Genomic DNA, 16943 nt, shown 5'->3' with positions numbered 1-16943 from the left:
TGAAGCTGTTATAGCTCCAAAGGGCGGGCCAGCTCAATATTGAACCCTACAGACTAAGACTGGGATGCCATTAAAGTTCATGTGTGTGTAAAGGCAGGCGTCCCAATACTTTTGGCAATATGGTGTGTATGTGTGTATGTATATATATATATATATATATATATATATATATATATATATATATATATATATATATATATAAATACACACACACATACATATATATATATATATATATACATACATATATGTAAACTCTTTGAAGACTAATATATATATATATATATATATATATATATATATATATATATATATATATATATATATATATCCTTCAAAGAGTTTCTGAACTTTTATACACACACACACATATACATACATATACTACTAAGGGTACATCCTCTGTGAATTGGAAGCATTGTTTCATTTATTATTCATTAAAGAGTGAATTATGAGTGGGGCACTGCAGGTCCCACCTTTTAAAATTACACTTCTTTTGTTCCATCCCTATCATTTAAAAAAGCCTAACAAGCATCTAGCCGCACTCACAATTGCCAAGGCACATGAGTGGAGTTGGGAAATTCCAGTGTAAAGATCTCACTGGCTAAGGCAGGTGGATGGAGCTGGTAACTCCAGTGGAAAAGTACCAATGGCTAAGGCAGGTGGATGGAGCTGGTAACTACAGTAGAAATGTACCAATGGCCAAGGCAGGTGCTTGAAGCTAGGAACTCCAAAGCAAAGTTCTCATTGGCCAAGGCAGGTGGGTGGAGCTAGGAACTCCAGTGCACAGATCTCAATGTCTAACCAAGGTAGGTGGGTGGAGCTGGGAACTCCAGTGCAAAGATCCCAATGTCCAAAGGTGAACACTTGCAATATCTTCTGGCAAAACATCAGCGGAAAACATGAATCTTTCAGTTGACACAGAGGCATGAATCCCCGGTCTATGGAGGCTACCAATACCAACCGGGAATTTTCTAATCAGTCCAATTGCTTTCTCCTCTGAAACCTGCTGTACAGAAATGCTTGCAGCTGTCCAACAAACGGTGATGTGTCCAATACAGCCAAATATGGTCAGATCGTGACACCATTCTCTAACGTCTATCCGCACTTCCATGTCCACAGGAGAGATAAGAAACTAATGAGTGAATAGACCTGCTGGCCCTGTTACAGCACTATGGCAAAGGCAGATCTAAACTGCAGATAAGATGGCACCTTGGCGGATAGGAGGGTTTCGTTTCGCTTTTAAAAAAATACTGTTACATTTCAGGTAAATGAGATAGATGGCTGCATAAATAAAAATAATACATCCTAACTGTAAAATACAAATCCCAGTATAAAAGCCATATACAGGACACTTACATTCTTTGGACATGCCAACCTCAAAGCATTTCTGTAACCGGCAGTACTGGCATCGGTTCCTCGTCACCTTGTTTATAATGCAGTTCTTGTCCCGGTGACATGTATACACCATGTTTTTCTGTATGCTGCGCCGGAAAAAACCCTGCAGGGAGAGATGCCACAAGCAATGACCACAGGGTATCATTTACATAAGAATCATTCATATCAGGCAGAGAAGACACACACAGCATTAGGAATGAGGTCTTTCAGTCTATGTCACTACAGAAATATTGTTTAAAACCAGATCAATGGCAAAATAAGTCCAATGCTGGCCATATGCAGTCAAATTTCACCCAGTTTGAATCAACTTTCAAACTGCATAAGTAGCAAGTTACACAGTGTGAGGCTGCAACAGGGGCTGATCAGTGTAAGACATTTGGGAAAAACAGGCCAGGAACCAGGATCTACATGACTGCCCAGGAAGTACAGTATATGCTAACTCGATGATAGTTAAACAAAGACTGCACTATCCTTCTGGAGAGAAAAGCAGATGGAAGACATTTTTTGTTATTCTGTAAGACTTCTGAAGATGGATGAACCATAATACACTTACTAGAGTACTAGGCTCAGGCAAAGTCAATGAATAACTAAAAAACATACAAGTAATATAATGCAGCGCACCAGTCCTTCGATGTGGTGGCCGCATTTGTTTTCTTTTTTTTTCAGGCAAAAAACATTTTCAGCACAGAACATACATGCTGATTTAGCCATGAATGCAGTTTGCTGATTACTTCCTGTGAGTTGCACTGGTAGCATAAAACAATCCTATCTTCCTTTTATAAACAACTAATCCTCCAGTCTCCCATGTAATGAAGATTTATAAAGGCAGATATGTTTAACCACTTGCCCTCCAGAGGATTTACCCCCCTTCCTGACCAGGCCATTTTTTTGCGATACGGCGCTGCGTTACTTTAACTGACAATTGTGCGGTCATGCAACGCTGTACCCAAATGAAATTTACGTCCTTTTGTTCCCCACAAATGGAGCTTTCTTTTGGTGGTATTTGATCGCCTGTGCATTTTTTACTTTTTACTCTATAAACAAAAAAAGACTGACAATTTTGAAAAAAAAACAATTCAAACCCCCCAATATTTTAGACTTTTTGTTATAAAACATATCCAGTGAAAAAATCTAATTTCGTCATAAATTTAGGCCAAAAAAAATCCCAATAAGTGTAAATTAATTGGTTTATGTAAAAGTTATAGCGTCTACAAATGGCGGTATATATACTAGAATTTTGTTTAATACTAGTAATGGCGGTGATCAGCGACTTATAGCAGGAATGTGGGACTGTGGTGGGCATTCTGACACCGGGGGGAACTGACTAACTGCCACCGACATCACAATGACACTAACACAGTGATCAGTGCTAATAAAAAGAACTGACACTGTACTAATGACACTGGACAGGAAGGGGTTAACATCTGGGGCAATCAAAGGGTAAACTGTGTGCTGTTTTACATTATGTGCTGTGTGCGTTTTACTAGGAAAACATACTGCTGTGTATTTCTCTGCTGTGCAGAGAAATAAACAGCAGCATGTACTTGCTGGCAGGGGAGATCTGTGTTGATTACACACAGGTCTCTCCCGTCAGTTTTACTCCGTGCCGGTGGGGAATCTCTGGCCGAGACCTGGTGATTGACATCGGGTAGGGCAGCGCATACCCCCTACCCAGAAAAGCAAATCACGTATATATATGATTTTTGCGCAGCCCTGCTGCCCTGTAGCACTAGTTTTATTATAGGGCTGCATGGAAGCGGTTAATATCCAGCCTGGGTGACAACCATGGCTGCCTCCACAGATACAGTGGAGGAGTGAGTATAGCCACCCGGACAGGAAAAGTGTTGTTCACAGGATTATCAGGTGAAAATGAAGGGAAAAAGCCTTAAAAAAGTAAACAAATTCATCCACCATATCTCAGGACTGGTAAACTGCAATAAGTTACATTTTGGGCTTTGGGTTTAAATACACCTAAAGTGATCCCCCCCCCCCCCATATTTTCCTAAATCAGTTAAAAATAACATAACTCATAACTCATAACTCGCGTTTCATTTTCTGTTTTTCATTTCCTCCTCTGAGCTTCATTTTTCAATTGTCCCCTGGCCATGCCACTATATTCCTGCTTCCTCTGTGTCCCCTGTGTCACCAGGACCAATGGATGAGCCTCCTCACCACGTTCGCTCCTGATCAGTGCTACAACTCCATGTAGTCAGAGCACCATGCACAGCGCTAGTGTGAGAGGGACCGCTGTCAATCACCAGTGCAGAGGAAGAGGAGAGGCATGGCTTTTGCTCTGTATCCCTCTCATGTGTCTTATGTGTGTGGGGCTATGAATGGCTGCACATAGAGTTGTAGCACAGAGCAGTAGCGGAGACTCACACAGGATCTGGAAGCACCGGGATAGGGAATATAGTGGTTCAGCCAGAGAACAAGTAAAAGAAAACTAAAGGAAAGAAATTTAAAAAAAAACACAAAAAAATAAAGCATTCAAGTTTTTAAAAATTTTAATTACGGAAAAAAAATGACTTTTTGGGCCCTTTCACACTAGAAACTGCATGTGACTTGCACAGGAACCGCACTGCGTCACATGCAGTTCAATTCCAGCCCCATTCATTTGGAATCATCTGAAATCTCACTGCACCAAAAGTAGGGCATGCACTATTTTTTGAAACACATGGCAACCAAATTACATGGTACTTTTGTACTTTTGTACCATGCAATCTGGTGCGTGCAAATGCACTGCGTCTGTGCCCTGCACTTGAGGTGTCACTGACTTTGCACTGACACCCGCAGCAAACCGCAGCTTTCCTGCACTGCATTTGAGTGTGAAAGGGCCCTTAAAAGAACACAAATTAAAGTAAGTTTAACCCCTTCCTGCCCGCCCCAACATCCCTTTAAACACCAGGTACACAGGTACAACTGTGGAAGACTTACCTTACAGCCTTCACAGGCGCTGACCCCATAGTGGTAACCGGAGCTCTTGTCTTGACACACAAAACAAGGTTTATAGATCCTGGGGAGGGGAGGTGGTGAGGGAGGGCTGGGGACAATTTCTTCTGAACTGGTGCTCTGAGTCTCAATTGCTGCAAGAAGGAAGAATAAAAGAAGCGTAAGCTGAACAGGTATAATACTCTAATGTCTTCTTAAAATGACACAAATACAATCTAGAATGTGGAATACACTGCAAAATAAGTAGACAACATAATAACCAAAACAGAAATAAACGTTTGCTACCAATAAGACAAACTCAAACAACAATATAAAAACTGTACTTTGCCAACGGTGGAGAAATCTTTCTTGTGGACTACTGTATTCTAACAACCATTGCTCCTGAACAGCTACTAAGGCCTGGTCACACCAAAACGCGTGAACCCGCGTTCCCTGCACGTTTCCCGCACTGACTTCAAATTGCACTGCAGTTGCGATCTGCAGTGGGTGTCAATGTTAACGATGCCCCAAACGCAGGTCACAAATGCACTGTTTGCCTGCACCAGAAGTACCATGCAATCCAGTTGTAGTGCGCTTTTTTTCCCAAGTAGTGGTCAAGCATGGTTCAGCCCATACAAAATGAATGGTCTTAAATTGCATCCCATGTGAAGTGCACAGGAACATGCAACATGCGATTCCTTGTGTATACTGACCTTGAATCTGATTGTCTGCAGTCACTGTTCTGCCAAGAATTTTCCACCCATCTCCCTTGATTTTCAATGGCAATGCCAAAAGGGTCACCTGCGGCTCAAATTTCAGTCAACTGTACGGCTAACATAAGTTCCCTAATGTGACCTAAAACCTACACAAAGACCACGTGGTCTCCAGCGATCTGGAGCATTGTTAAAGACTGCAGAAAGTTTGTTCTCATACAGATAGATTCTGTCTGTCTGACTTTTAGTGATATGAAGAAAAAAAAAAAATAAAAAAATCAGCAAGACACATCTATTGTGCAGCACTACTAAGGAGGAAGCAGAACCTGAATATGTAATTAACAATATTCCCCAGTGTACATTTATATATTAACTGCAATATGTACATGGAAATATTTACAAACATTGATGAGATTAGTTATAATAATCTGTGTGACCCAGTTCTCCTGTGACCCATTTTCCCTATCATCCCTCCAATCCAGTGCTCAAGCATTGGCAGGATTGATGGCGGTGGGGGAGGGGGCACAGGACTCTCCCCTGAAGGAGTAAGGGCTCGTTCACACTTGACTGTTTTACCAACTCTTGCCAAACGCCCCTATAGCGTTTGGCAAGCGTTGGTTTGGCGTTTGCGGAGCTTTTTTTAATGCTCGGCAAACGCTGCATGTGCGGTTCAGCGGCGGTTGCTAGGCATTTGACGAGCGTTAAAAACGCCCCACAAACGCCTATAATGAAATTTGGATGGTGTTACCGCTCCGCAAACACCCCGCAACCGCGTCGCAACCACACCACAAACGCCAGCCGGGCGTTTGCGGAGCGGCACCATAGACTAGAATAGGAGACTTCAACGCCTCCTGACTTGACCAGAGGCGTCCGTTTTGCCGCACCGCGACGCTACCGGTCCCGTTAGAAAAGCACCATGTGCTGCAATGGGCAGAATTGTCTGAGGTTTTTGGGAAGCGGTAAAAACGCTTCCCAAAAATCCCCCAAAAACCAGTCCTGGCGGTGGACTGTCCTTCGGCGTCATCATGTCCTATGTAGGGCAATGGTTCCTGCGATGGTCTTAATGACATCAGGACCTTGGTCCACTGGAGCATGGGGGAGAAGATGCTGCAGGGACAGCTTAACAGCATGGAGGCATTGAGGATCGGGTGTGTAAACCTTCTTTTCTATGCCCCCCTAGACCTAAACAAGCAGTTAACCCTTGCAGTGCAGGTACAGCCTCACTGCAAGGGAGAATTTTCATGTTTCCCAGAGTTGGGCTTATAGGCTATCATGACTATTTTACCCCAAGTCCATCACCATCAGGATTGTAAGTAGAAGGCCTCACCCATCGGGTAAGTATAGGTTTCTGAAATGTGAATTACCTATCTTGTCCCCAGCTACTGATCACATCACATAACCAAAGAACTGCAACATGAAACTTAATGGGCTGTAGACCTTTCTCACTAATTTTGGTGCAGTTCTGTGTCATAGGTGTCAAAGATGAACATCACCTGAACAGTCCTGGCAGATACTAGACTCATAGAGATGATACTTCTTAATTCAGATTGGCATGCGAGGTCAGAAGTTTGTCAGTTCGGCAAATCCCCAATTCCGTTGGGGTCAGAATGAAAAGCAGATGGAGGGAGAGGAGCACAGACAAAGTGAGTATTGTTATGTTATATAGCAGGAATGGTGGGGGTACAAAAGGCAGAGGAGAGGCTGCAGACTGGCCTCTTTACCTAACATACTGCAAGGACAACTCCACCGCACAATAAACCAACAACAAAATGCTGAGGAATTCTCTAGGACTCATCAGATGAGATTTATGTGGTGGGAACTATGCTAACAGATGGATCTAGTGACAGGAGAATTATGGCAATGGTCAAGTCCAACTGTGACACTGCTATGTGACCTCTGACCTGGAAGCACTGAGGCATGACTGTTTAGCAGCAGTCACCTCCCCAGTTGCATTCAACGGGCTCAGGCAAATGCTGTGTCCCAAACAGAATGCAGAAACCACCCTTCTGTAGGATTCATGTAAAGGAGACAGAGTCTTGACAAAGCATGGTCACAGAATCATCTATGAAGCAATATGTAACCACGAAAGGAGTGCCAGGGAATTCAGAAGATCATTGATCTTCTGAGAGAGGAAGCTTTCTTTACAAGGGTTCCATGGAAGCCCAGGTTCCTCCAGATCTTGCGAGGTTCCTTCGGCAGTGAGCACTGGAAAAATCGATCTCCCAAGAGTGGAGGTTGGTTTTACAAATTTGTTTTTGACATAAATACACAGAGGTGCTCAGAGGCATACACGGCCACTCACCTTCTGGTACCAACCAACCCAGCAGGTGAATAAACAGGACAACCCAGCAAAAATTATGGTGTTGTATGGATAGCAGGGATCAGTCAATTCTGGTCTAGTATGGAGAGCAGGGATCAGTCAATTCTGGTCTGGTATGGAGAGCAGGGATCAGTCAATTCTGGTCTGGTATGGAGAGCAGGAATCAGTCAAGTCTGGTCTGGTATGGAGAGCAGGGATCAGTCAATTCTGGTCTGGTATGGAGAGCAGGGATCAGTCAATTCCGGTCTGGTATGGAGAGCAGGGATCAGTCAATTCCGGTCTGGTATGGAGAGCAGGAATCAGTCAATTCCGGTCTGGTATGGACAGCAGGGATCAGTCAATTCCGGTCTGGTATGGACAGCAGGGATCAGTCAATTCCGGTCTGGTATGGACAGCAGGGATCAGTCCATTCCGATCTGGTATGGAGAGCAGGGATCAGTCAATTCTGGTCTTGTATGGAGAGCAGGAATCAGTCAATTCTGGTCTTGTATGGAGAGTGCACGCCCCCTACCAGGAAATGCAAAATCACATGTATATACGTGATTTTGCGCACCCGTGCCGCCCTGTAACGGTACTTCTGCTATAGGGCGGACGGGAAGCGGTTAATGGGCAAAACCACAATCATGCAAGGCTTTGTACCCCAACTACTATTTGCTCAAAGTGCCTCAACTGTGTCTGAGAGCCTCACAAACAGAAATGTTAAGATCCAGCTGGATCAGAAGACAGCCATGTAATGTTCATGGGTTTCTTTAGGGTTTGTGTAGATGGGTACCGTTTTCCATGCTTTTGAAGCGCACATCAAACACAGGTATATATATATATATATATATATATATACAGTCAGGTCCATAAATATTGGGACATCGACACAATTCTAACATTTTTGGCTCTATACACCACCACAATGGTTTTGAAATGAAACGAACAAGATGTGCTTTAACTGCAGACGGCCAGCTTTAATTTGCGGGCATTTACATCCAAATCAGGTGAACGGTGTAGGAATTACAACTGTTTGTATATGTGCCTCCCACTTGTTAAGGGGCCAAAAGTAATGGGACAATTGGCTTCTCAGCTGTTCCATGGCCAGGTGTGTTATTCCCTCATTGTCCCAATTACAGTGAGCAGATAAAAGGTCCAGAGTTCATTTCAAGTGTGCAATTTGCATTTGGAATCTGTTGCTGTCAACTCTCAAGATGAGATCCAAAGAGTTGTCACTATCAGTGAAGCAAGCCATCATTAGGCTGAAAAAAAACAACAAACCCATCAGAGAGATAGCAAAAACATTAGGCGTGGCCAAAACAACTGTTTGGAACATTCTTAAAAAGAAGGAACGCACCGGTGAGCTCAGCAATACCAAAAGACCCGGAAGACCACGGAAAACAACTGTGGTGGATGACCGAAGAATTCTTTCCCTGTTGAAGAAAACACCCTTCACAACAGTTGGCCAGATCAAGAACACTCTCCAGGAGGTAGGTGTATGTGTGTCAAAGTCAACAATCAAGAGAAGACTTCACCAGAGTGAATACAGAGGGTTCACCACAAGATGTAAACCATTGGTGAGCATCAAAAACAGGAAGGCCAGATTAAAGTTTGCCAAACGACATCTAAAAAAGCCTTCACAGTTCTGGAACAACATCCTATGGACAGATGAGACCAAGATCAACTTGTACCAGAGTGATGGGAAGAGAAGAGTATGGAGAAGGAAAGGAACTGCTCATGATCCTAAGCATACCACCTCATCAGTGAAGCATGGTGGTGGTAGTGTCATGGCGTGGGCATGTATGGCTGCCAATGGAACTGGTTCTCTTGTATTTATTGATGATGTGACTGCTGACAAAAGCAGCAGGATGAATTCTGAAGTGTTTCGGGCAATATTATCTGCTCATATTCAGCCAAATGATTCAGAACTCATTGGACGCCGCTTCACAGTGCAGATGGACAATGACCCAAAGCATACTGCAAAAGCAACCAAAGAGTTTTTTAAGGGAAAGAAGTGGAATGTTATGCAATGGCCAAGTCAATCACCTGACCTGAATCCGATTGAGCATGCATTTCACTTGCTGCAGACAAAACTGAAGGGAAAATGCCCCAAGAACAAGCAGGAACTGAAGACAGTTGCAGTAGAGGCCTGGCAGAGCATCACCAGGGATGAAACCCAGCGTCTGGTGATGTCTATGCGTTCCAGACTTCAGGCTGTAATTGACTGCAAAGGATTTGCAACCAAGTATTAAAAACTGAAAGTTTGATTTATGATTATTATTCTGTCCCATTACTTTTGGTCCCTTAAAAAGTGGGAGGCACATATGCAAATTGTTGTAATTCTTACACCGTTCACTTGATTTGGATGTAAATACCCTCAAATTAAAGCTGATAGTCTGCAGTTAAAGCACATCTTCTTCGTTTCATTTCAAATCCATTGTGGTGGTGTATAGAGCCAAAAATTTTAGAATTGTGTCGATGTCCCAATATTTATGGACCTGACTGTATATACACACACACACACACACACACACGTGATTTTGGGCACCTGTGCTGCCCTGTAGGAGTATTTCTGCTATAGGGCGTTCGGGAAGCAGTTAATGAGAACTCCTACTCTTTGAAGCAAACACAACTATAAAGAATGTTCACATTACCCTAAAATTGTCCAAAAAGTCCCAACATATTTCCTGTTTTGTTTTTCATTCACTTATGATCACGTTGATAAAAAATATTGCATATCCATATTCCAAACTCCACCAGTCTATGGCTAACAATGCATTGACTGACAGAACCAGTAACGCCAAGTTATTGTACACCACTGAATAGTAGGAAGCAAATTCTGCAGATGTAATGGATTAATAGGGCTGCGCACTACAGTATATCTGGAAAGAAGAAGGTTTTAAAAGATGTATAAGACCACTGCATTTGTGGCTGCCGTAAGGACCTCTTCTTTCATTATTATGTTACAAAGGCATGCAAGTTCCCCCAAAACAGATGGGTTACATCAATCGTCAGCTTCTTGTATTTCTAAGAGACTCCACTGGCCAGACTTCCCTGCACTCCCCACCCCTCCTGCCAGGAAAGGTGTCACACTCTCCCCAATCATTTTGTTTAATAGCAAGTCCCTAAGTTGGGCAATGACACCACCATTTGGCCTTTGAATCATCCCAGTAATGGGAGTTCTAATGGGATTACCTCACCATCAGAGACCCGAAGAAAGAAGTCAGCAAGTCATTAAACTAGACAGCAGCCATGCAAAAACAGAAACATCGCTACTTGGTGGAGTTGAATGTTAACCACTTGCCCTCCGGAGGATTTTACCCTCTTCCTGACCAGGCCATTTTTCGTGATACTGCGCTGCGTTACTTTAACTGACCATTGCGCGGTCATGCAACACTGCACACAAAATTAAATTTTTGTCCTTTTCCCCCCACAAATGGAGCTTTCTTTCGGTGGTATTTGATCGCTTGTGCGTTTTTTATTTTTGTGCTATAAACGAAAAAAGAAAGACAATTTTGAGAAAAAATATTTTTTACTTTTTGCTATTAAACATGTCCAATAAAAAGAAATCAAATTTCGTCATAAATTTAGTACAAAATGTATTCTGCTACAAGTCTTTGCTAAAAAAAATCCCAATAAGTGTAAATTAATTAATTAGTTTGCGTGAAAGTTCTAGCATCTACAAATGGCAGTATATACACTGAAAGTTTTTTTTTTTTTTTTTTTATACTAGTAATGGCGGCAATTATTAATTACAGCAACTTAATTAATTATATAATTAATCAGCGACTTATTGCGGGACTGCAGCTGGCATTCTGACACTGGGTGGGAACTGACTAACTGCTACTGACATCCCCAGTGACACTAACTAATACAGTGATCAGCGCTAATAGAAAGCACTGACATTGTACTAATGACACTGGGCAGGAAGGGGTGATCAAAGGGTTAACTGTGTGCTGTTTTATTGTATGCTGTGTGTGCGTTTTACACATTGCAGAGCAATACAAAGCAGTGTGCAGGAGCGGACAGGGGGGAGATCTGTATTGTTTACATAGAGGTCTCTCTCCCGTCAATGATACTCAGTGATTGCTGGGTGCCAGCGGGGACCTGGTGATCGACAGCTGAAGCCACCAATGGCGTGTGCGCGCCCCCTACCGGGAAATGCAACATCACGTATATATACACATGATTTTGCACAGCCCTGCCGCCCTGTAGCAGTATTTCTGCTATAGGGCGGCGGGAAAGCAGTTAAAGTGGAAGTCAACTCCCACTGGACACTTGTAATAAAGCTTGCCTGTGGGTACAAGGAATATCTCCTAAACATGCACTGTTCAGGAAATATTCACTGTCCCGACAGCCGATAACGTGACCAACAAATGCTCCCTGAAGGATCAGCATACCTGTTCCATTCTTTCTGAGCTCCATTCCGTGGCCAAGACTCCCACGCATGTGTGCGGGAGTGATGTCAACGGCGGCTCAGCCAATCAAGCGGCCAGAGCCCTCGACCCCGGAAGGAAGACTGGGTGAAGATGGGATCCCTGTCAGCGGTGACAGTGCGCCTCTAGAGGACTTTGTTCTAAGCAAAGTCTTTTGCATGCAAAGCATTCTAGTACATTATGACATTATTGCAGAGGAATTTTTTTTTTTTTTTGGCAGTTTACTACCACTTTAAAAGGTTAATTTTGGGCACAAGAGCAAGATTTAGGTGACTTTCAAAAAGCGTTTTTGCATTAAAAAAAGCACCTGAAAAGCTCAAGAAAAACACTTCCCTGTGTATGTGAATGTATATCTATGTATGTTTTCACACAGGCGTTGCGCTTGCAGTGTGGTGTTAAAACTCTTACTTGCAGCATCTTTGGGGCATGTTCGGTGATTTAAAAAAAAGAATTGCCCCAAAAAATGCCTCTCCTCATTGTAATCAATGGAAAATGCCTGAAAAACACCTCGAGAAGCGTTTTTGGTGCAGTTTAAAAAATGCTCAGAAAGCGAGGTAAAAACGTTTGTGCGTTTGTGCTGTGTTTTTGCGGCGGATCAGTGTGAAAGTAGCCTTAAAGTATATTCAAAGGCAAAATGTTTTTTTTTCATTCTGAATAGAGTGGAGAGGGATTTGAACCCCTGTGCATTTTTATTGTTGAAAGTAGAGAGGGGAAATCTTCCAATGGGGACACTAGTTCTGGTGACTTGGGGGTCCCCAAGGGATTCCCTTAAAAGAGAAGTAGGGCTCTCTTCCCCCCTATTTTTGCTTACCTAGGTGGATGCAGCATCGGTTCGATGCAGTCACCGCTATCTGCTCTGTCCCCCCCCCCCCCCCGCGCTTCCCCAGTGTTCACTAGAGCGCTGGACTGTGGAGGGGGAGGGAGCGGCTGGCTCAGGCTTTCAGCATATCACTGAGAGGCTGAGCCAGGTGCCGCTCCAGACTCTGGGGTGGATCCCGACTCTGAAGTCGGGATCTTTCCCCAGCCTGGACCCACTAAGTGACGTCAGCTGTTAGCTGAAAATGGGTCAAAAGAGTCCAGAACAGGCTGCACTCCTGTGATCCACATTAGTACAGCCAAAAAAAGCTTTGGCAGTACTTCTCCTTTAATTTACAGGGATTTCCTCTCACTTCCTGTTTGGCTATGGCACAGGAAGTGAAGGGAAATCTCCAAAATGGGACAGAGATGGCAAAATAAAAACCAAACAAAATCTGACAGGTTTCTCACCTCTTGCTCTATCCAAAATGAAAAAAAAAAAAAGTTATGCCTTTAGTTCTACTTTAAATACATTTGTTTATAAGGTTTCATACATACGCGCAACAAAAGGGCAATGAAAACAGGCAGTTGAGCCCCAGTTTTACCCTTCTTCCCCCCAACTGCCTACCTAAAGAAAAGTACGCAGCTGGAGGGGGTCTTAAACATGCCACAGACAGCCAGCAGCACCTGTCAAATTCTCCCATTGAAGTTAATGGAATCATGTGGCAACTGCCAGCCAAATCCTTGGTTTGCACTGCGATATTACAAAATCTAGCATCAGCTGGTAAAAAAAATACCCCAAAAGTGACTGCGTCCGATTGTCTGCAGTCACTGTCCGGCCAACTTTTTTCAGCCAAACTCCTTTGATTTCTCATTTGAAGTTGGTTAAGCCAGGTGGTGGCAGCAGGGCCATTGACAACTTGAATTACAAAATTTGAGCTGTGTATGGTCAGGTTTACAGAGCTGTCAGTGGGACCCACACTATAGTGGGTAGGTACAAGACCAGTCACCCTGTACAAGACAAAAACAGTCTTAGACTGGTCATAGATGTTTAGTTTTTTTTGTGTTCACCAAAAAAACAAGCAGATTCCTCCATCCACACAAGCAAGATGGATGGAGAAAGTCTCCACACCCTGAGGCATTGTATTGCGACTGCTGTCATAATACACTGATCAGCAGCTGCAGCTCCTGTTCAACAAGTATTTTCCAATATTTTGACAAAAGTCGATCGATTTGTCTAACAGAACAGCTACACATGGATCAAGATTTGGCCGATCTCTGCTAAACTGAGTGAATTTCGATCCATCTATGGCCAGCTTTACAAGAGGCTTTTGTCTAGAGAGGAAAAGTGTGGGAATTGTTCCATGAAGATCTGGAAAAAATAGAGAAAGGACACAAAGATTGAACATACTTGGCTCTTGTAAATGAAAACAAACAAGGGCGCACTCTCATCGTGTATTACCGTGGTATATTACGTAATTTATTAAATAGAAAAGGATGTATACTCACAAACCAACGTGATTATAGGCAGTATGAGTGATCCACAAAAACAGTCACAATACAACTGTGTCTAATGATGCGGATAACTGACGCGTTTCGGGGGCTGAACCCCCTTCCTCAGAGCTAGCCTCCTAGCTATAATCACGTTGGTTTGTGAGTATACATCCTTTTTTATTTAATAAATTACGTGGTATACCATGATAATGCACGATGAGAGTGCGCCCTTGTTTGTTTTCATTTACCAGTGGTCAGATTTCCCCAATCTCAGAAGGGCAGCACCTCTTCGATTGGCATTTTGGCATTTCCTTGGTTTGCATGAAGATTGGAGCACTGGTTTCGTTTGTCTATACTTGGCTCTTGTATTTGTTTGCCCAAATTTCAGCTTTGAATGATGTCATCCAAGCTCTATGTTCTTTGTGTATAAGAATATCTATACAACAATATCTGGACTGACCATTTGGAAACTCGGGCACTGTCAGAGGGCCTGGGGTCAGTAGGGGGCCCCATGATCCCCTATTGCCCGGGGGCCCCATGAGTAGTCAGTCCGCCCCTGGTCATACCTATTCACTGAGACAGTAGCTGTTAAACACCTCTCATCATATTTTATTCAATGACTAAACCGGGAATGTGCATGTCACCCCCCATTCCCTTTGCATCTTATGAATGTCCTCAAGTTACTGCAGACTGAATGTCAACCGATTCCGAGTCACTACCTAATCGCTCAGAGCTGGCTCTAAAAACAAACCACAATAACTGCTTCCCCTTATTACTTTTGATAGCCGGTATTATAAGCTGAGAGCGCCATCAGGTGTGAAATCTACTGGATCAGCATATCGATAGATACACAGCCACAGTACACGAAGCAGGAAACATGTAGTCATGATCACACACTGCTGTGCCTAGATACTCGGTATCTTTATAGGCGAGCGTTGATCATCTGAGTCCCTGCACAAGTCCTTATCTAATTTCAGATGACCAGCAATCATTTTGCAGTATCCAAAATACAGCAAACCGCAATCTCCATCTGTAAAGATAGATAGGAGGGATCAATATCTGGCACGCCATGCTCCTGTTCAGCATTATGATATTCTTCATGCACAAAAAACATTTAAAGTACATTTCCCACAATCAAATTACCTTAAATGGCAAAGATCTCAATGTGCATTCCATGCAGTTTCTCAAGAATTTAAAGAGACCTTGTCCAGCAATCCCCTGCAATAGCAGATGGACTATATTCACCTCTCTGGTGGCCCATTTCTCCTACCGCTCTTCTGTTGTAGCGCCGTAGCCCTGGAAAGCCTCTCCTTGGTGTCAGATGCCTGCACCCCCATCACATTCTTATTTCTTTCTCTGATCCGCTACATCTCTGCAGAACTTAGTAGTGACATGGGGATCAGAGGAAGGAACTATCATGCAGCAGGGGACACGTGTCCAACACTTGAAGAACTGCTGAAGGCCAAATAGGCTTTGGAACAGAGGATAAGTTATAACAAATAAGTCACCAGAGTATATGCTGTCTTCTTCTGCAGGGGATTGTTGGGTTTAAACATTTAGAGCAGCCTTTCCCAACCTTTTCAACACAAAGGAACCCTTGAAATAACGTTTTGGTCTCAGAGAATCCCTGATAAAAATACTGTATCATGATACATTAGTGTGATAGTCAGTGGGAAGAATGCTCCTTACACTTGGCATCATTAGGAAGCATTACCCCCTTACAGATAGCTAAAAAAAAGATCAATGGTGTCAGTTGGAACTGATCTGAGAGGAAGAAATTGCTCACTGCTCAAGAAAACCCTAGCATTTTCTAAAGCAGCCTTACTCAACCAGAGGAACCCTTGAAATACAGTCTCAGGAAACCCCTGCTAAAAATGACTATACCTAAAACTCATGATGTATTAGTGTGATGGTCAGTGGGAAGAATGCTCCTTACACTTGTGGTCACTGGAAAGAATCCCTTCTTGTAGATAGCTAAAGAGATCAATGGTGTAATTTGGAACTTATCTGAGAGGCAGAAATTTCCCAAGGAATCCCTAGCAACCTCTGGAGGAACTCTGGTTGAGAAGGACTGCTCTAGAGGAACCTTGGTTGAGAAGGCCTGCTCTAGAGGAACCTTGGTTGAGAAGGCCTGCTCTAGAGGAACCTTGGTTGAGAAGGCCTGCTCTAGAGGAACCTTGGTTGAGAAGGCCTGCTCTAGAGGAACCCTGGTTGAGAAGGCCTGCTCTAGAGGAACACTGCTTGAGAGGGACTGCTCTAGATGAACACTGCTTGAGAAGGCCTGCTCTAGAGGAACACTGCTTGAGAAGGCCTGCTCAAGAGGAACCCTGCTTGAGAAACCCTGCTCTAGAGGAACCCTGCTTGAGAAACCCTGCTCTAGAAGAACCCTGGTTGAGAAACCCTGCTCTAGGGGAACCCTGGTTGAGAAATCAAGATTTAGAGGCCTGATAGGATCTCTTTAAGGCCTAACACAAGCCAGATCTTTTTTTTTTTTTTAATTTGAAAAGGGGAACGACATGGGTTTTTACTGCAGTCTAAACTTCCATTTGAGAGATTTTCCCTCACTTCCTGTATATTTCCCAGCTGTCAGACAGAACAAGAAGTGAGAGCAATTTTCCCCAACAGGGATACAGACAACAGTAAAAATGTGTTTTTTATTAGAAGTGTGAATAGGCTAGAACCACTCTAAGGGTTTTGTTGTCTGTGTACTTGTTGGGAGATTTTCCTTCTCTTCCTGTGATGGTGATGGGTAATCCCCTAATGTTGTTTCTCACTACCTGAAAGAACAGGAAGTGAGGGAATTTCTCCACAAAACAGGCAGGCACCTCTCAGTAACTGAAAAAAAGTTTTAGCTTTAACAGAAAGTGTGATTTGGGCATA

At 43.3% G+C, this 16943-nt stretch overlaps 1 protein-coding gene across 4 annotated transcripts in view; it reads right to left on the bottom strand.

Moving 5' to 3' along the window:
* The window catches only part of RARA (retinoic acid receptor alpha), a 257712-nt gene that overhangs the window by 32896 nt on the left and 207873 nt on the right, over positions 1-16943 (bottom strand). For all 4 annotated transcript variants that reach the window (XM_089674390.1, XM_089674389.1, XM_089674391.1 and 1 more), the window contains 2 exons: positions 4333-4481; positions 1360-1501 (listed from right to left, as the gene is read on the bottom strand). In XM_089674390.1, coding sequence (XP_089530516.1) covers positions 1360-1501; positions 4333-4481 — 291 coding nt within the window. The remainder of the gene's footprint in view (positions 1-1359; positions 1502-4332; positions 4482-16943) is intronic.

Source organism: Staurois parvus, unplaced genomic scaffold (genome assembly GCF_062004578.1).
Source record: "Staurois parvus isolate SC_StPar_1 unplaced genomic scaffold, SC_StPar_1.0 ptg000151l, whole genome shotgun sequence".
NCBI classification, from domain to species: domain Eukaryota; kingdom Metazoa; phylum Chordata; class Amphibia; order Anura; family Ranidae; genus Staurois; species Staurois parvus.
Note: the sequence above shows the minus strand (reverse complement) of the source record. Positions and strands in the feature narration are given on the sequence as shown.